The 20,303-nt window shown below is 37.7% G+C and overlaps 1 protein-coding gene across 1 annotated transcript in view; it reads left to right on the top strand.

Moving 5' to 3' along the window:
* The window catches only part of FOXK2 (forkhead box K2), a 48,034-nt gene extending 32,378 nt beyond the window's left edge, over positions 1 to 15,656 (top strand). The window contains exons 2-9 of the mRNA XM_084491859.1: positions 1,828 to 2,022; positions 4,795 to 4,942; positions 5,379 to 5,525; positions 8,350 to 8,543; positions 9,384 to 9,559; positions 10,589 to 10,885; positions 11,131 to 11,340; positions 13,390 to 15,656. Coding sequence (XP_084347985.1) covers positions 1,828 to 2,022; positions 4,795 to 4,942; positions 5,379 to 5,525; positions 8,350 to 8,543; positions 9,384 to 9,559; positions 10,589 to 10,885; positions 11,131 to 11,340; positions 13,390 to 13,586 — 1,564 coding nt within the window. The 3' untranslated portion in view covers positions 13,587 to 15,656. The remainder of the gene's footprint in view (positions 1 to 1,827; positions 2,023 to 4,794; positions 4,943 to 5,378; positions 5,526 to 8,349; positions 8,544 to 9,383; positions 9,560 to 10,588; positions 10,886 to 11,130; positions 11,341 to 13,389) is intronic.
* The last annotated feature ends 4,647 nt before the right edge of the window (positions 15,657 to 20,303 follow it).

The following is a 20,303-nucleotide window of genomic DNA, read 5'->3' on the forward strand; positions in this document are numbered from 1 at the left end:
GAAATATTGCTGTTGAGTTTTCCACAGCGATTTTCATTTAATCTTCCTGATTAGGTTTTTAGCAAAAAGGTCCCCTTTGGCTACCCTCTTCTGGCATAAACTTAGGGAGTGGTGGTATCATTATTGCTGATGAACTGAAATGTTTGGAAAACATTTTTAGTAGCCAAACAGCTGAGACCTCTTTCAATGATTGCTGAAACAATACAGGCAGAAAATACTTCTACTGGAAAAAGCACGTTAGTGAGCTGATCCTGAAGATACTAAATAAAAAATAAAAAAACCACACAAATTGGTCCACGACTTTCCCAGTGAAATGCATCTATGCTTTTTGGTGTGGATTCTGTTCCTAATTTAGTACGTTGAGCATGTTTCAGAAATAGGTCACCTGTTAAATTTGGACGTAGGCCATACTGAGACACAAGAGGGAAGAGGAAGGTCGTTGTTGCGCCTTTCTCTTTTTCCTCATGCTTGGGTGTGAATTGTAGGAAAAAAGAATCATTGCAACACATGTGTGTTACAAGAAATGTAGTAAAAATCAAATGTTTTCTTTGTTTTCTAAACATCCTTTAAGACACAGAAACCCAAACATGTGAGAATTAATGTTTTTAAGACTACTCTTCTGCTTGACGTGCCTTCCAATTCTTCTATCGTTTTCATGTTGTGTATTTTTTCAGAGAAATGATGGCTTTTGTTTGCAGTCTGTATCTTGCATTCATAGTTACATTTCTTAGGCCTGTTCCAGTATCATAGCTTCCCTCCTTTATAAAACCAGGTCTACATAAAATCACTTTAAAAACATTTCCTAAGGTTTGTTTCTAGGTGATGTATGACTGGAAAGTTCTCTTCCTTGTGTGGAAGAGGTGTGTAAATACAGTCGTGGGATTTAGTGCTGTGTAGGCTAGCAGCTTAATTAAGAAAGAAGATAGTAAAGTTATTTGAACTGCGTTTCTGTAAATGCTTTTGTTGAGAGAAAATTAAGTTTCTTGTTTGCTCAACCTGTTTATTTACTCAGAAGTTATAAATAGCCTGTTCCCTTTAATTGGGTTAACAGCTAAATGCTTACACAGAGGGATGAAAAAAGGAAAATGTTCAAAGGTGCATTAATTGCATTTTATTTTCCACCTGTAAAAACAAAAAAAAACAACACATAGGTAATTTCAATCATATTCTGATTATAATCAGTCTTTAAATTTGGGGGTGCAATACTTGGTAATATATGAAATTTGAAAGTTTACTGAATTTCATTCTTAAATTCACCTTTACATAATGGATAGTTGAATGTGGCACTGCAGCAGCTCTATACCCTGAAAATGGTCAGAATTAGGACTGCTAGGAGTTTAACATGTTTAAGAGAAAAGAAATCAGAGCTTTTATGAAAACAGTCTATGAAGCTGGTTAGGCATCAGATTTGCATACTTTTATGCTCCTGATTAGTTTTGATTATCATGGACATACTTGTTGGTTTGCAGCAGCCATTCTTTGACACCACAAAATAATAGCCTTTTGTCTTCAAAATAGTACTACTTTTAGGGATAGCTGCAAGATCAGGATGAACCTCAGGAAGTTTAGCAATTACAAACAAACTGCCCTTGTTACAGATAATTGCATTTGCTTATATTTCTTTGTAAATTCTAAAGTTATTTACGTGGGGATCTTTTTCTGGTCATGTTGATCTTTATGACCAGTAAGATGAAGGTGGATACAACTAATTATGTAAATAGCATAACTTTTAAATACGATGATATATGCAAGTTATGCAAAACAAACAAACAAAAAAACTTACTCTCTGTAAACAACTGGCTTACATACTTGTTTTTCATTTTTCAGCTGTACTTTCAGGTTTCCCAGCACAAATATAAAGATAACATTCACAGCTCTGTCCAATGAAAAGAGAGAAAAACAGGAGGCCCCGGAGTCCCCAGTGAAGCCTGTGCAACCCCAGATCTCTCCCTTAACGATAAACATTCCAGACAACATGGCTCACCTGATCAGCCCTCTCCCTTCTCCCACAGGAACCATCAGGTATTTAAACCCCGCAGATTGAATATAGGGCAATATGTGTTTACAAAATTGAAGCAGTTTTCTATTTCATTTTATGTATTTTGCTTTTGCAGTAAAAGTTAAGCTCAGCGTAACCTGCCTTGGAGAAAACTACCACTCTGCTACCTGTGAAAATAGTTGTATGAGCAGACGTTAGTATCCAAATGTCATTTGATCAGTGTGTACCAGTTTGCTCAGGATTCTTGCAACAAAGAAACTTATGTTTTATTTGCATTCCAGATGATTTAGATTGCTTTTTGCTCTTGAGTGCTTATGGAAAGACTTGAGATAAGTCCCAATTGTACCATTTTAAACATCCTGATATTCACTGTCCCCCTTAAAGTTTACCAACAGAAAAAATATTTTTTTGGTTATCATTAGAGTGTGGAAAACAGACTGATTTCTTGCTCCAAAAGCTGATTTAGTTTTGATTGGTCACTACTGGACGTAAACAGAGGATTTACTTAAAATGAAGTGTAACATAAGAGTTCACTGTATGGAGGTCTTCTGCAAGGGAGGTTAACTTGGGCTTTTTACTTGCTTGTTCTGCTTAATTTGATAATTGTAGCCATTGTTTGATTTATTTGGGATGAAATTCAATTAAACATAAGCTAGCTGTGCTCACAAATTGGTAAAATTAGTTTAAATAGAACTTTGAAAATTCACAGAAGGTTTAGGAGCAAAAATTTCACTTACAGTTATTTTTCAAAACCATACATGTGTCTTTGAAGGTTCTTTAACTTCCTGTGTCTTCATTTGAGTGAAGGGCTGTTAATGACTGATCTTTAAAAATGTAGATCCTATTAATGAAATATAAATGTAAGGATAATTGACTTCTCTCATGCTTGCGACAAAATTGACTTATTTTGTGCTTGTGATCTTAATGCAACATTGAGATGTTGTAGTGTTCAATGTGATCTATATAAATAGTGGAAGCAGAGAGAAAAGGGATCTAGACTTGACTGTATAACAGGTTTGCGTTCTTATTAAAATTCAGGGAAAACATATTTTGCCCAAGAAATGACAGAGCAGCTCATAAATATTTCAGATAATATCACGTATATCACCACAGTCTTTGCCTCACTATGAATTTTGTAATTCTCTTTGGGGCTTTCATGCACCTGTTGAGTACAGTTTATTACAAACAAAAAAAAAAGATGACAGTTTTGAGTCTATTTTGAGAGCAAAGCATGACAGTTTCTCTTCAAATCATCCTGTTTTATAGAAGACCTGTAAACTTGCTTTGATTATACCATATGTGTCGCTTTGTCAATATATGCTAAAGTGAGCTCAGGAGAAGGATGTTGTCAGTTGATATGTAAAAACACAGAACAGCAGTGACCTATATTTAAAAAATAAAATAAAAAAAATAGTTGCCTGTTTTGGCTCTAATCAAGGATTCTTCCATAAAACACATCAAAAAAAAAACAAAAACACATCAGTCTCCTTTGTACAGCATATCACTGGGGGCAAATTATTAGTGCTGGATTTCCAATGATGTGAAACTCAAGTCCAATAATAATTATTTTTAAATATATTGCCCAGTCTGTAGTGCCTGCCATGTTTCTGTACGTATAGAGGGAGGTAGCAAGAAACCTTAGAGGTCAGACATAAACAAAACTTGGCAGATGTCAATTTATTAGTGTTATTGTGTAAATCCAAATGCTGTTTTCTAGCTTTATTTTTTCTTTATTTGAAACCATAGATTCAAGTTAGGTTAAAAATTGTCATTGAGGATAGGCTGGTTCTGGGGGCACAGCAGCCTTTGCCATTCTAATTCTTAGTTACGTTTTAGAATTGCTGCGGACTCTGCTGAAATCAGTTGCAATATAAATCTCTGCCAAGTATGTGCCCTTGTAGAGAGCTGACAGTGTTTTTTCAGGGAAGGGCACAGACATTGCCCACTGAGTGCCTCTTGTTGGCGAAATGGGAGTTGTAGAAGGAAAACTATTTTTGTGTGCAGCTGTAGTTCCTGTGAGACAGGGGAACAACCTTGAGGAACATGTTCAGTGGAATCAACACACTTTTAGCTTTGTTTTTCTGTGACGGATGGCAAAATGTGAGGTATCCGGATCGACTTCTTTCCTTCAATTGGTAGTTTTACTTTGTAACAGTGTATTTGCTCTGTTGACCTAATACTGAGTGAAATCAGATTAAGTCAGTGCTGAAGTAGCCTATTTATAGAGTTTAGAATTTTTATACACATCTGTGTTTGTGTATGTATATGAACACACCTGCAAACAGTTAAAATAATGTTTTAGATTTCAATGAGAATCATTTTTTGCCTCACTGCTTGTTATATTTTCTCAACTGTGCAAAAATACTGCACAGGAGAGGATCTTTTTTGAGCAGACTAAATACAAACATATGGTAGAAATTTCAGGCACGATGTGTTTCTTGTTTCAAATGAGGGGCTTAATACATAAGCAACCGCTCATTTTAAAATGGACTTTTCTGTTGGCAAATCTTACATGAATAAAGTGCAACCTAATAAATCAGTTAATCCTTTTTCCTTTGAGGAGCAAAGCCTGAGCTTCATTTGACAGGTTTCTTCCCGCAGTGATTTTAATTCTCATGGATGAGTTAGAAAGGCTTGGAAAATGGGGGGTTTATATTGGAAATACTGACAGGCCTTTAACTCTGCTCTGGAAGTGCTGGTAGTGGCCTTTTCTGCAATAAGAGCTTTTTGATTAAATATAATGTGGTGATATACTGTATAACAAAATAGTAGGATCTTCTTTTTATGCTCTACAGTGCTGCAAATTCCTGCCCATCTAGCCCTCGTGGTGCAGGCTCTTCAGGGTACAAAATGAGTCGTGTAATACCATCTGACCTACATTTAATGGCTGACAATTCACAGTCAGAAAATGACAAGGAAGCATCGGGTGGAGATAGCCCAAAGGTAAGCATTGTTTGAAATCAAAACCGTAAATTAAGTCTTAACTGAATGCAATACTTTTGAAAGACTAATTTTGTTACTGGAGTATATGCACTAAGTCACAATGCAACTTCTTTTTTTTCCCAACTTTTAATTTTTAGGGTTTTGTGATTAGACATGGCATTTATTTTGACACCTTCCTTCCCCCTCACCTTTGGAGAGGGGCTGTATGTGTATGCAGTTACATATCTGTTTACAGGCGTTTGAAAATTCTTTAATGTTTGTTTTTCCACATTTTAGTCTTATCTTGAAATCTATTAAACAGAAGAGCACATTTGTAGCTTTTCTGCTTGAAGATTTCGGTTGTCCAGAATTAATTGTGTTTTGTACCTTTTAATTTATAAAAAGATGCATGTATTTTTAAATTTTATTGACCCAGACTTTTATTTTTCTTCTGTAGGACGACTCTAAACCACCTTACTCCTATGCACAGTTAATAGTACAAGCAATTACAATGGCACCTGATAAGCAGCTTACACTAAATGGAATTTATACGCACATAACTAAAAATTATCCATACTACAGGACAGCAGACAAGGGCTGGCAGGTAAACTTGATTTCTAGAATGTTTTTTGTTGTTGCTTCAAGAAGCATCTTGGTCATAAGTCAATTGGTGAGCCTAGCAGCCCTTCGTAAATAGGATTTGTTAAATGCGTGTTCATTGAAATTGTCTCTCTTTTCTGATTGTAACATCTCCAACAAAGTAGGGAATACAACTTATTTGATACTGGAAATATCACTTTATTCCTGTTAAGGTATTCTCTAAACCTGTGGGAGCAATACATACAGACTTCTGGGAGCAAGACAGTTAGCACAGTGGATTTAAGTATATGTATGCTATCCAGGAATGTGGTTATGCTTTGTAACTTAATTGCATAAGCATATGTATTGTTATTTCAGGATAAAATTAAGATATTAAATGTGACAAGTTCAGGTTTATTTGCAGAGGGGGATCTTGACCATGCAACACAATGAAGGAGCAAGCATGTGTTACCTGTTATCTAGCACTATGTGCCTTTTATTTCCACAGTAGCCCACTTGTGAACTTGACTGATTCTGTACTGCGTTAGCCCAAAACCTTCAATTCTGTAGAATTAATTTCTGCATTCTTTTCCTTTTTAAAGAGACCAGCCCCAGCATTTGCCAGGATGACTAACCAAGTATGAATCAGTCTGGCGTAGTCTTTCCAGATCGTGTAAAGGTTCAATGCCTTTGCTGCTGTTTTTAGTTTCAGTGAAGGACAGAAGAGCACAATTAGCAGGACTGGCCAGTTTGCCCGTGTAACGTTCAGACTGCCCTGTCGATCACCAAGTATCAGTTTCACAGTGCTGCTCTTAGTACAGTCATGATCTGCAACAGAGGCATGCTCTGGAGTTATTTCAGGGAAATAAAATTTGGAGAGGCTGGGGGAGGGGTAAAGCGAGGAAGTGTTAATACGCTGCTTGCTCTACAATAGAAGACTAAAGAGTACATGACCTCTCATGGAGGAATAGATTTTAAATATTAATCACATACTTATTTGTCATAGAGTCTATGTGAGAGTTGACTCATTCTTAATGAGAATTCCAAGGTTAATGGGGAATGTCACTTCTACAAACTTTTTCTAATGGTTTGGCTAGTGAAGGACTTAACTCTTGTTCTGGCTAGGAAGCACCTAGAAGATTTTTTTGCCTTTCTCACATAATGCAGAATTCTGGCTGCAGTCATACTAACAGATCTGTTTTAGCAGTAGGATTCTGTTTATGAAATGTTGGTCTGCTTTTTGCTTCCTATTCTGAAATATGTTGAGTATCTGTGTGTATAATGCTTCCTTATGTAAGCATCATGTAACCACGCATACATTGCAACGCAGTTGAAGAATTCCGTCTTAGAACAGCGTATGCATTTAGATGTAGAATGATTAACAAAGCTAGGATAATAGACACAGCAGACATATGTTCTGGAATAAATAATTAGCACCTGTTTCTAAATCAATAAATAAAGCAAAAAGCTGAAAATTAGATGCTGTTCAGTCACTAGTAGTTACTGCTATAACAGTAACAGGTGTACCTCATGTATCAGCGGCTCTGCTAGCTCTTAGCCTTCAAGTATTAGATTATAGTTAAGGTGATTTTATCTGATTGATGTCTTAAATAATATTTGAGGCCATATATGCATATTATTCAAACCAGAGAGTATATACATGTGTATAATGTCCAAATCCTATACCTTAGTAAGTACTGTTGAGGTATTAATATCTTTTAGTATATAAAACTCTCATTTTGACTAGAGGACTCTTTGTGAATGTATTTTAAGCAGGTACTTTTGGATCTACTCTTTTATTCTAGCATACGGAGAAATAAATACAGTTTATAGGCATGTTCTTGGCATCTTTCTAGTTGTGTTTCAATTTTTGGCAACAAAAACCATTTCTGGTTTCATCAGTTTGCATTTAAGAAACCATACATGGTTATCATTTCTTTAAGTTTTCGAAATTTGCCTTCAGGGTCATGAATACATACGTCTAAGAAGGATTTTGAGGAGCTTTTGTTAATGTAAAGCCTTTTCTCCATTTTCCCCTGTTCTCCCACAAGTATGTCAGTATGTATTCTTACACTTACTTTCTTCTGCTTCAGTGATAATGTTTTTGAAAGATTTTAGGTTTATGTATTTAAATTTATAAAAGCACGTGCACAAAGCCGAGCATAGATAGATACTTCAGAGCGTTAGCAGTTTTCTGCATCTTTTTGATCAGGGTTGTGTGTGTTACAGCAAAGTGAGGATAAAGCAATGCGCAAACTAGAGCAGAGTGGCAGAGATCTCACTGAAGAGCTGTTTTAGAACCCACTGCCATTTGTTGTTTTTCTAGACAAACTAAATCCTTGGCTCCTCTGTTGAGACAGAGACTGTGGGTGAACTCCCAACAATCTAGCTGTATTTGGATCTTGTGTAATTTAATCTTCTCTTTCTGTATTATGGAACAGTAACAGAGGGGAATTGTGTAAGATCAGAATCAGCATATTCTGTGTTCTGCTGGCCCTTGTAGTACAACCTGGTATTTTCCTTGACACCTGGGGAAGGGTGGTATATGAGGACTGCTAATTCTTGATTTTTTTACACTGCATTATGCTCAAGTATTTGTAGTGTTCTAACAGTGTTGCAATCACCGTGTTTCACGTTAACATACTGGTTTTTAACTGTTGGCAAAGATTTGAAAAATGCAAGAGTACCTTCCAGGTTTATGGCACTACCTTGGCAGTGCTCTGACTCCTGTTGAATTAAGGAATGAAAGAGCTGAACCCCGAGTCTCCTGTAGTACAAACTGCTGCAGTAGGCCACATTCTGACTTGAAAAAGTTATATGAATTCTACATATTTTTTTATGTTCCATAGAATTCAATACGTCACAATCTCTCTCTGAATCGTTATTTCATCAAAGTACCACGTTCCCAGGAAGAACCAGGCAAAGGCTCATTCTGGAGGATAGACCCTGCCTCTGAAAGCAAATTAATAGAGCAGGCTTTTAGGAAAAGGCGGCCTAGGGGAGTACCTTGCTTTAGAACCCCTCTGGGACCACTCTCTTCTAGGTAAGGAAAAACAGATGAACAAAAAGACTATGGCTGTTGTTTAATCTTCAGGCTGATACAGACTTGATAGTTTTGGATACAGTCACAAGTTCAGTAATTTAATTTCATCCAGACTCATTATTTGAATTCTGTATGATTTACGAGGAGGCTGCCAAAACACTAGGTTTGTTTTTATTGATTATTTTCAGTGTTAAAGAACTGACTCAATTTACATAACTAACTGTCAGATTGTTAATGTAAGCAAGCCTTGCTGTACCTTTGGGTTGTGTTGTTGTTTTTCTTTTTTTTTTTTTTAACAGAATTATAATTTTAATTTCTAACTGCCATTTAAACTGCACTTTAAATCAGCAAAGAAAATTATCAAAAAACAGTTACCATTTTGTTGAACTTAGAAATTACAAGTATGCATCTAGTTTGATAATGTTCAAGCAGAATTTGATGGGAAAATACAAGGGTTTTACTTATTCCCTTTGTGAAGTTATGGCCTTTCTACTGGTGTATTTTTTTGGCTTGCCCTTTAGACAGATTTGCTCACCATCTTTCTCCACCAGAAGAAATGTTCATGTTTCACAGATTGTGTAGAGAGTCACATTAAGAAGGCATCCAGCCACTTCTGTTCCATTAACTATACCTGAAGTTTGCTTTTTAAATCCTGATCTTGTTTAACAAAAGCTTTTTAAAAGATCATCAAAACTGCTTTGGGTTGTAACTGTACTTGCCAGAAGGCAGAGGTGCCCTCCTGTGGGCAGTGTGTGTTACAGTCTCTGTAGAGGAAGGTCACTGTCTGTCACAGTTCAGAAGTTAAAACACATCAGCTGCTGCTTTCATTTTTAAATGCAGAAGTGCCCCAGCCTCTCCTAATCACTCTGGAGTGTTGTCTGCGCACTCCAGTGGAGTCCAGACCCCCGAGAGTCTGTCCCGGGAAGGATCTCCAGTCCCAATGGAACCTGAGCCTAGTGCTATCCAGCCAAAACTAGCGGTAATACAAGAAGCACGATTTGCACAGAGTGCCCCAGGTGAGGAATCCTGAAATAAGCATTTGGGGGTTGGAGATGGGAGAGGGATGGGAAATCTTATATATTAGATTTCTACCAAGATTTCACAAGTACACCAAAAATCAGTAAAAATATTTAAGCCCTTCACATTTAGAGCAATCACTGTAAAGCATGTAAACATAGCAGGTAAACAGCTTTTTGCAGACATAGAGGCTGCATTATCTGTGTGTATCAGAACCCTTAATGGCTTTATTACTAAACAGGGATTGTGCTTCTGTCCTGTATAGGACTGTACTGTCTTGCAATAGTTGTCACTTCCTTTGGATACAACATATTCTTTCTGGTTTAGAAAAATAAATACATTAACTGGGGGGTTACAGAAATAAGCAAATATCTCACATACGTCTGTGGTCATTTCAACCTTTCAATGCTGGGGATTGAAAGAGTTGCAAGGCTAAAGAGAGAGAACAAATATGCATGATAAGAATTTTCCTTTTTTTATAAACATGAACAAAAAAAACCCAACAAGCAAAAAAGCAAGAGCAAGGTGTGATGGAATACATATTTATTTGTTTAGATGATACACTTTTGCCATCCATTTTGTTGATGATGCACCTGGAAAAGTAGCAGTGACCATTCTGTGACAAAGGCAACCAGTCCTTAGCAGAGACCGTGCGTCCCCAGCCTAGGAAGCTGGGAGTTCTGCCACTGCAGAGGTCCTCCACACAGTACATGAAGCACACTTTAATTCCCATCTACAGAAGGCAGTTTTACCGAATGAATATTAAACATAGCTTTGGCAGTACAGTTGCATTTGCAGGGGCATGGCAAGGGGGCTTTTGCCAAAATGGTTACAGCTTGTACCGAGCTAACCCAGCACTGAACGCCATGTGGCATGATCTTCATTGTCCATTTTTATCTTTTGGATCACTCAGGCATTAATGAAGAAGGCTGTTAATCTTATGAGGCTTTAACATTAAGTTAAAAAAATGACTGGCTTAAATTAAATAATTAAAATTAGCAGCCTAATTTTTGTCTCTTTCTTGATAGGATCACCTCTATCTAGCCAACCAGTTTTAATTACTGTACAACGGCAGCTACCACAAACTATTAAACCCGTCACCTACACTGTTGCAACTCCTGTGACAACATCAACATCCCAGCAGCCTGTAGTTCAGACAGTTCATGTTGTTCACCAGATACCAGCTGTGTCTGTCACAAACGTGACTGGATTAGCACCAGCAAACACTTACACTGTAGCTGGACAGGCAGTAGTCACGCAAGCTGCGATGGTAACCCAGCCCAAGGTAGAACCTCAAGAGAATGGAGACCACAAGGAAGTAAAAGGTGAGAACGTGGGGGGTTAGTTGCTGTGGGAGGTCTTTATATGGAAGGATTATTATTTGAAATTTACTTCCAGTTTGAAGTGTAGTACTTGAAATGCATCGTAATTCCTCATGCATGTTGGAGCTAGTAATTAAACAGTATGCATCTGCACTGAGTAGTGAAGTAAAACTACTTTCCTGTAGTAAAAGTAAATGAATTTTTAATGTGTTCTTGTCTTTACCAATGTTTTATCATCTGTTTTTCAGTTAAAGTGGAGCCTATACCTGCTATTAGTCATGCTACAATAGGAGCTGCTAGTCGTATCATTCAGACATCTCAGACCACCCCCTTACAGACAGTTACCATAGTGCAACAGGCACCTCTAGGTCAACACCAGCTACCAATAAAAACTGTAACGCAGAACGGAACGCACATAGTACCTATCACCACTGCGATCCAAGGACAGGGCAATGCTGGTATGTATTGTGTCAAGATGTTCTGTTGCTTTGCAAAAATGGTCGCTGCTGAATTTTTGAAATGTTCTTGTGTATTTTGTAGTTGTACTGAAAACTAAGTTGTACAGAAAATTTTGATTACGGTCTTGTATGAGTTTGTTCTCTCCCTCTTGGTAAGAACCAGCATTTCTCTTCAATGATGATTACTTGAAGATCTATGTATTCTCTTGTAGTCATTACAGTGATGTGTTTAGTGGTGACCAACCTCTCATCATTAAACCCAGGATATAAACAAGTTTTAAAAGAAGTTCCTGTAAGACAGTGCCATTAAAATGGTAACTGCTCCCCAGATGATTTGTCAAGAACCAACCAGCAAGAAGGCAGGACAGACTGGCTTTTTGAGCAGTTATCTTTTTCTTCTGTTGCTATTGAACCTGTACAAGAGCAAGGCACTAAAATGAAGGAGAATTCTCCAAGATTTTGAGATTCTTATTCTGTCTGCATACCCTCTTCCCCTCTCAGATTCAGCGGTCTAACTGGGTAGCAGTATTTCTATCACAATTTTAATTGTTCAGGATTTATCATAACTTAAACAGATGTATTCAGTTTTGTTTGCTCTGCAGGTGCATAGAGATTGTTTCAACAGTTTCACTTTGAGATGTTATCTGATGCTGCAGTAGCTTTTTTGTTATAGAGTATGCTTATGAAAATTGATATAAGATAGCCTAAAAATATTTCTACATGTATTTCTGCTCTAAAATCTTAATAATGGAGTGAATTATTTGTTTTGTTTCCTTTTTACTCCTTTTCCATCTCTGACGTTGGTTCTCCTACTAAAGTTCAATATTTATAGGTCAGTGTTCTGCCTCCTTCCACTTCATTTCAGTGTAAGTAAAGCAAAAGCAGTTACTGCCAGACCTGATATGCACCTTTTTTGGTCAGAATTGAGCTGAGAGTCACGTGAAACTATTTCTGAAGTATTTGTTCTACAAATGCATACGAAACACAAAACCATTTGCTTACTTGCCCTTGTGATATTCCAGGTATTCTCTAGGATAGTTTACTAAGAACAAATATAACAACTTCTTTTTGTACATTTTACATTTCAGCTCCTGCAAAGCTGTGGTGCTCAGGAAAGGGAACTTGTGTGTGAAAAGCAGGTTGATTGATAATGTTTAGATAAATTTTCTTGAAATGCAATGAACAAATTAATATGTTAGTATTTTGTATTTGAAATTTAAATGAAACTGACATTTGAATAGTTGGTTTAATAAAGTCAGAGTTGATAGTGAGAAACAGACTCCTGTCAAGTAGAGGGAAAGAACCCTTGGATGTCTCAGAAGATCGAGGGGACTGCACTCGCCTGTTAATGGTGACTGGTGCACTGTTTTGTCCATGTAACGACAAAGATTACAAAGATTAAGATCTGGCGTTGCACGTTTGAGCTATGTACATCTCTGTCAGTGTAGTTCAGTTGTACTCTTGAATCTAATCAGGTCATTTCCCAACCTTTCTTGTAAGGAAAAAAGCAGTGGTCTAACACTTTGGGTAAGTGCCTATCTGTCAAAAAAGAATTGATGCTTGAGTTGTCTGCATCTCCTGGTGGTGTGAGTTGCACTGGTTTTGTTTAATAACTTGTGGCTAGAGGTGAGTGTGGCGTGGTGCTGCCCTCCTTCCCAGCCAAACATTCTGCAATGATCCGTAGACATGGCCAGACCTCCTCAAAGGGGATCTTGATTTCCCTTCCCAGTTCTGTCACAAATTACTGCGTAGATTGGCTTTAAATCATTTAATATTTGTCTGTCTTTAGCTCCACATTAACAAAACTGAGATACTTCCCCTTTCTCCCACCTTTGTCTGTACCTGTATGGTTGCTGAGTGATTTAGAGCAATGTCTTTCTGATTTGTACAAAGGTTAAATGACAGGACCTGAATCTCAACTGGGATTGCTGATACCCACCATAGTACAAAGAAAAGAACTCATCATTTTGATGAAAATGCAAATTTGATTTCAGTATCATCTGTTTTGACAAGGATTAGGGTGCTGAAATTTCTATTATCTTTTTGCAGCTGCTGCAAGTCCTTTGCATATGTTAGCAACCCATGCGTCCGCATCGGCATCTCTTCCAACAAAGCGCCAGAACGGAGACCAGTCGGAACAGCAGGAACTCAAACGTATCAAAACAGAAGATGGAGAGAGCATAGTCATAGCAGTTAACGTGGACACCCCGTCTGTGGCAGTGAGCGATAAAGGCAGCCAGAACTAGAAACTTAGAGGAGTTTTCTTTTTTCTTTTTTCCTTTTTTTTTTTTTTAAATAAACTCCATGGTGCCAAAAGGAGACACTTAAATATAACACCTAAAATGTTGGAACATGTTCTCACGCAGTGGGGAAAGGGGCCCTGTGATCAGACTTCAACTTTCAGCACTGAAAAACAAAAACAAAAACAAAAACAAAAAAAACAAACAACACAGGTGGCCTTAAAACTTGGTAATTTAAAGTCAAACTGCAAAACATCTTGTTCCAGAGGCTGTGACCCCCGCTCCTCCCTGCCCCCTACTGAACTGTGTACACTGAGAAATACAGTGTTGGGGAGGGCTGCAGCTTTAAAAAATCTTTATCAGATTATTTTAAGGACTGAGTATCTCAGTGTAACGGCAGCATGATAAGCGCTTAGTGTGAACTGGTTTCAAACGATTGTATATTCCTTAAAGGGAACAGAGGCAAGGAGCCATTTCCTACATCTTGGCAGCTAGCCTTTCATAATGACCTACCCGATGCAGTTGTTGGTAGATATGCAGTATTTTGTTGTTCACATGTGGAATTAGAAATTTTTGAGGTGTATTTTCATTTCTTTGCAAAATAATGGGGTCTTTGACATTTCAAATCACTCCATTTCTACTCCGGAAACTTTGGAATCACACAATACTTTTCATGTGAAATTTTGTTTGGTAAAAAACTGAATGTAGGGTTTTTTTAACCAATGGAATGATTTACTTTTGTCTGTCCTGTTAAAGTTCAGATAAAGCTACTTTATTACATCTGCAAATTTTCATATTTTAGCAGTTGCCTGATAAATTTAATCAAATTTTATTACCATGTGTAGTGATCAAATGCTTCTTCGGGCTTGCATGTAACTGATTAGAAATTACAATGTAAATGAGCCGTTAACTGACGTTAAAGAACTGCTATGAATTTGACCAGAGCTGCACTTATCTGTTTCTCTTTCTGCTACCTTTTGCTGTTTGTTACTTTGTGTTGACTTTGACTGTCCCTGGCATATTTTTCCAGTCTAAAGTAAAACAAGAGTCTCGCTTAATATTGTGTATGTTTAAGATAACAGACTGTTCTTCATTTAGAAAAGATAAAATTCTTTATCACGAGTCCTTTTAAAAAGAAAGTAAAATTATCTTGTCAGAGGTATATTCGATATTTTTAAGCTTAAGCACCCATCCGTAGAAATTAATCTGACCAGTTTCTCCGTAACACTTTTGATGTCATATACACTGACCTTTTGGGGTCTCCATTAAGAGTAGCTGTTGTGGTTTTCTAACAGTGGCTACCGTATTATTATAATAAAAACAAATTTTTAAGTGTGTGTTCTGCAGTTGAACATTTTAAAATGTATTGGAAATTTCTCACTTTTAATTGTGGTAATAGATTCCACTTTACATTTCAAAATTAAATTTAAACGTAAGGCTGCTGTTCAGTCTTCAATTCACATAACGTCTTATTTCTTCATGCAGTAAGGTGAGTGAAAGCTAGATAGTTGGCTTAATTTCAATCTCATTTTTGTCACTTTCTGTAATAATAATGCATTATTTATATTTCCTTTTCCACTACAAAAGGAAAAAAATGTATTTTCTTGATGGACTGAACAGTTTGGAGTGGTTTATTTAGGCAGCTTTTGGGAACTATTTACCTAAAGACCAAATATGAGAAATCTGTACAAGTTTTGTGTTCATCCACAAAATGGAACTGTTACAATGTCTCTGCAGATAATACATATTAAAAATCTATGAAAAAAAACACTCTACACAAGCTGAATTTATAACAGGCATTTTAAAAAAAAAAAAAAAAAAAGCATAACCTGAAAAAGAAACGTTTCTGTAAAACTGCAAGATTTTCTTTAGAGGTTTTAAAAAATAAAAAAGTAAAGTTTTAACATACTTTTTTTAAGAAAAAAAAATCCAGTACTAGTAATTTAATTTGGTGTTGAATGAATTGACTAGAATGTGGTTTATTTTCAGAAGTGAGAATCTGTTCACAACTAGGGCTAGGTGAATAATAGTGTATAAGATTTTTTAAATAAAATTAAATTTTATTCAGCAAATTAACTAAGTTGAAATTACTCAACAAGTGTGTTTGAAATATGTATGTATATATGGTGATTAATCCAATTTATGTTGTCAGTGCCAAAGGAAACGGTATGCACCCAAATGAGCTGAGGTGATGCCTCCTGTCCGATAATGGTAGGCAAGCTGTAAATTGTAACTGCTCGGGTAGAGGTGATGTGAGAAGCCTGGGCCCTGTGCTGTAGCATGTTGTTGTTTTTGTGCTTTTTGGTGCCCGTGGAATTTGAGAGAAGAACACAGCTTTGTTCCGATGGGTAAACCCTTTGGAAAAGCTGTGCAGCGTGAGGACACTGCTTGGGTTCTCGCATAAGCAGCGTGCTCACCCCTGCTCTTGGTGAGACTGAAAAGTGACAGTTTGGGATAACGTCTGGTCGTCCTGACTATTGCAGACTTGTCTGTCTTGCAGGTCAGGCCTTACTAAACTGAGTAGTGGGGTGGTTCAGGCAGTGCTGTTCCCTGGTTTGTGTATGTATTTACATGCTTCCCACTACTGGCACAGTGGTGATTGCTGAGTAATACCAAAGGCTGAATGGGACTTGCTGTCTCACTGCTGCTCTTGAGGTGCTGCTCCTGACCTTTCCTCAGTTGGTTGTATGTGCTGATCATCCTGCACTCCTGTAGTCGATAGCATCTTTCTTGTGCAAACAGAAAACTTTTTTCAGGTTTATTGTACCTGGAGATTTGACCTCTTAAGACTGATGTAACCTGTCCCGTTGTTTGTGTTTTGTGGTGAGTGGTGTTATTTCTTTTTGTGCTCCATCTAGGCTGCCTGTTCAGTGTTCTTTCTGTTTAAAGCTTTCATGTAATCATTGAAAATGACTGGCTATAAGCAAACAACATGTAATGTTCTAACCAGGATTTAATGACAATATCCTAAAATGTAACCCAGCTTAATTTTCTTTACAGCTGGACTAATTTTCATTGCCTGACATTGGGTTTTCCGTTATGTTTAAAAGATTCAGGAAGCTGATCTCATTTTTTTCCCCTTTCCCAGTTCTAACACGAAGACCTAGACGTGCATTTATGCCTAGCCACAGAAGTGTTTATCTCCACTGTCAGTGTGTTGTGTCTTCCTTGCCCAAGGTGTCCCTGTCCTTAACACCACTGGGGTTTTGATGCAGCTGCCTGTTGCGTTGCCCCCAGCTCCCAGCAGGGACAAATTCGGGGTTGGGAAGGAGGCAGCTCAGCACCCGGGGCAGTGACATGTTCTTGCTTTTGGATGCTCAGTTCTGCCTTCGTGCTGGCCGTTGTTACGGGAGCTGTGGGGTACCTCGGGACATGGCAAAGCAACAGAGTCCTCAGTCAGAGGGCTGTGGACGGACTGAATCAGAAAGGCTGATTCTGTGTGATCAGTGTGTTGTCTCAGTTCTGAACTGCTGCCTTGCCTTCCCTCCTACCCCCCAGTTATTCCAGCATAGTACCATGTGGTTGCAGTCCTTTCTATGCTGCTTTTCCTTCTGGTGATTTAGGCGAATACTTTAACTGTGCTAAGCCCCAGCATGCCTGCAAAAGCACTGCTGCTTCAGAAGGCACTTCTCAGTGTGGATAGCTGCGCAGGAGACAAAACTGGGAAGACTTTGCCTTTACTTTCACAGTGGTTATAATCCAGGTTCATTTTAAACTGTTGGTTTTTATAATTATGTCAAAAAGTGGAACTTCAGGTAACAACCTGCATTCAGGTGTGTTTTGTGTCTTGATTTAATTTTCCCCAGAAGGTAAATTTTGAGTGGTTCATGGTCGTTAATGCAGGTCGTGATTTTATGTATCATGCAGTTTCAGAGTTATATGTATTATATATAATACATATAATGTATATAATATATTATATATGTATTATATACATTATATATATAATACATATGTGTGTTTATATATGCATATTAGCATTTACACCATATTGAGTGCTTCTGTTAATTTGGGCGATTCCTTTCTATACACTTAACTGCATTAACATTCTTACTAACACTCTTCCAGTTCATAAATAAGTTCATAAATGAGGCCTTAACTTATTAAGACTGGCTAGATCTGTTTATCTGTGTACCTTAAATGTGCCGATAGTTTTAGAGGAAAGTGTTTAGTTGTTTGTTTTAAAAGTTTGACACTAAAATAATTGATAGAGCATCTAAAGTTGGTAGGTGCATGGGTTGATTTAACCATCAGGCTCCTCATCTTTCTGCACTGCAGATGAAAACAAGTTTGCCTCCTGCTTGTGCTTCTGCTTGTTTCTTTCCCAACTAATATTCAAGCCAGACTTTTTTTTTTTTTTTTCCTTTTTCATGTATCAGAGTTTGTTCTGCTAGAACCAGTGTTAGCATCTGAGGCTGATATCAGGTATGTAGGCAGGGATTTGCAGTAGCTTAATGGTTTGACTTCTTAAAAATGTTGGCTACAAATTAGAGTTTTAGCACCAATTGCCATAATTATTTGTAAATCTACTTGTAGATTTAAATAATAATAGATGTGTATTTCCTAGAAAGGATTTACATTAATGTTGATTTGGTTTTTAAAGTTATGTTATTTTTGTCTGATCAGAAGTGGGAAAATGCCTAAAGTACTAGAAAGATTTACAAGAATGCTGGGTCTTGTTTTCATGTCAATACTTTCTTGAAAGTCTTGGAAATGTTGGTCAGTAATAAAAGGAGAGCCACGGGACAGCTGTAACGGATTAGCATGTCTGAAAGAGCATAAACTGTTTCTTGGAGAAAAAGCATGGACTTGTGTGAAATTCCACAGGATCTCCTACAGATGAGAACATCACCATCAGTGGCTTGTTTCAACAAATAAAACCTTTGGGGAAGAAGGAAAAAAATGGCAGTAAAACTGGGGCATCTAAAGGGCTTAATAAGAAGGAGATGGATTCAATAGTGTGTGACTCTAAAACAAGACAGCCTTTGTATTTAGGTCAGCAGAGGCTGCCACAGTCCTTGTGGCCTATATATACGTAGAAAATGCTGGACACAGGACTAACTTTACTGATTTATCTTCTCCTTTCTGCTTTAATTTGAATACCTAAAGGCTTGGAAATAAATACTCTGTGGCTCCTGCTGCCTGCTGGCAAATACCTGGAATTACCACTTACATTGCAGTGGCTAATCTACTTTTCCTTTCAGCATTTAGAACTGTGACACAGGCACTATGGAAGGAGATAGGAAAAGAGGGGGAGAGGAGGAGTTTTGTTCCTTTGAAACAGCAAAAATCCGTTTACATAAATAGCTGCTGGTGTTAGATGTATATTGTTTTTCAGGAATGGTCATAATTTTAGACTTACTATGCAAAATGTGCAACTTCCTCATGGCTGTCAGATTAGCACAGTCTGCCCCACTGGCATGTTGCCCTCTCAGTCAGCGGGCTCCTCTCCTAAAGCCACATGTCCCTAGCTAAGAGTTAAGACAGCTGTACTGAAAGAAATAAATGCTATTGGACCTCTGGACTATAATACTCATCTTAAGCTAACAATTTGTCATTTTTAAATATATTTAATCTTCTTTTGTCACATAACCTAGACTGCTGACAGTTTGCCTTGCCTGCCTTTTGCTCTTCAGCCTCATGTAGAGCCATGGTTATGCTCAGAATGTGACTGGTTGCTTATTCTGGTATTTTAAGACTTGCCTTCAGTTAAGTGCCCCCTCCATTTGAAGAAACTGAATCTTTAGCAGCCTGCCTGTGAAGACTGTGTCATTGTGTAAGGCCCAAAACATGGGTGAGTATTAATGCTGTGTATCACAGCACAAGTGAGTATGCTCCTGCCAGGCTTAGTACTGAGCTTTGCGGTGTACCTGGTCCCTTCAGTCATGTGGTGTCATAAATAAACCAACGTGCTGGATACGTCATCTGCCTAACACTTAAAGTACTGTGTATTTACCAAAAAGTAACTGAAATTCTATTACATTTGATTATAGAGATCTGCCTATCCAGTATTGCATTTACTGCAGATTTTGGTTAAAGGTGCCTGCATAAAGCAGTACAGCAGCAGAAAGTGATGTAATGACGAACGGGCAGAGCAACGCGGAGCCTACAGCAGGTGGGGAGACATTCTTTTATTTATTTTTCAATCCCTATAAAATACAAAGATTTGCAACTAGTAAAATAAAGCAGCATGGGAGATGAAGTATGATTAGGTATGTATTAAGGCTGCAGGACTCCAGTGTTAGTACAGTGGTATTATCTGGGAATGTAGTTGGTGTCATGCAAGAACAGGTGTTCAGAGGAAGTTTTACACATTTGGAAGAGCTTTAATCGTCCAATAAATGTTCATAGTCTCTCCGGTCACCTCTGTGGTTGCTTTAATGGACAAGGGGATGGTGCTTGAGCAGATTAAGATACGTAAAACCTTCAAAGCAGTGTGCAGAAGGCTTAATGTTTTAGTTAGTCTCCTTGCTATTTAAAGGGAGTGCAGCTGACTGGATCATAAACAGCTTACAACTGCACCAGATATTCTTGCTGCAGAGAAAAAGGATTTAAATCATCCTTAGAGAATAGTTTCTAATACCTTCCTGCACACCCACTTCTCTGAGGAGAGTGCAGTTTGGGCATTCTGCTACCCCAGCAGTTAAAAGGTAAGCTTCAGCACAGCTGGTGTGAATAGTGTGGTAAATAGCAATAGATGAGGGGGATACATGAACAAGTACT

This window comes from Aythya ferina (genome assembly GCF_964211825.1).
Source record: "Aythya ferina genome assembly, chromosome: 18".
NCBI lineage: Eukaryota > Metazoa > Chordata > Aves > Anseriformes > Anatidae > Aythya > Aythya ferina.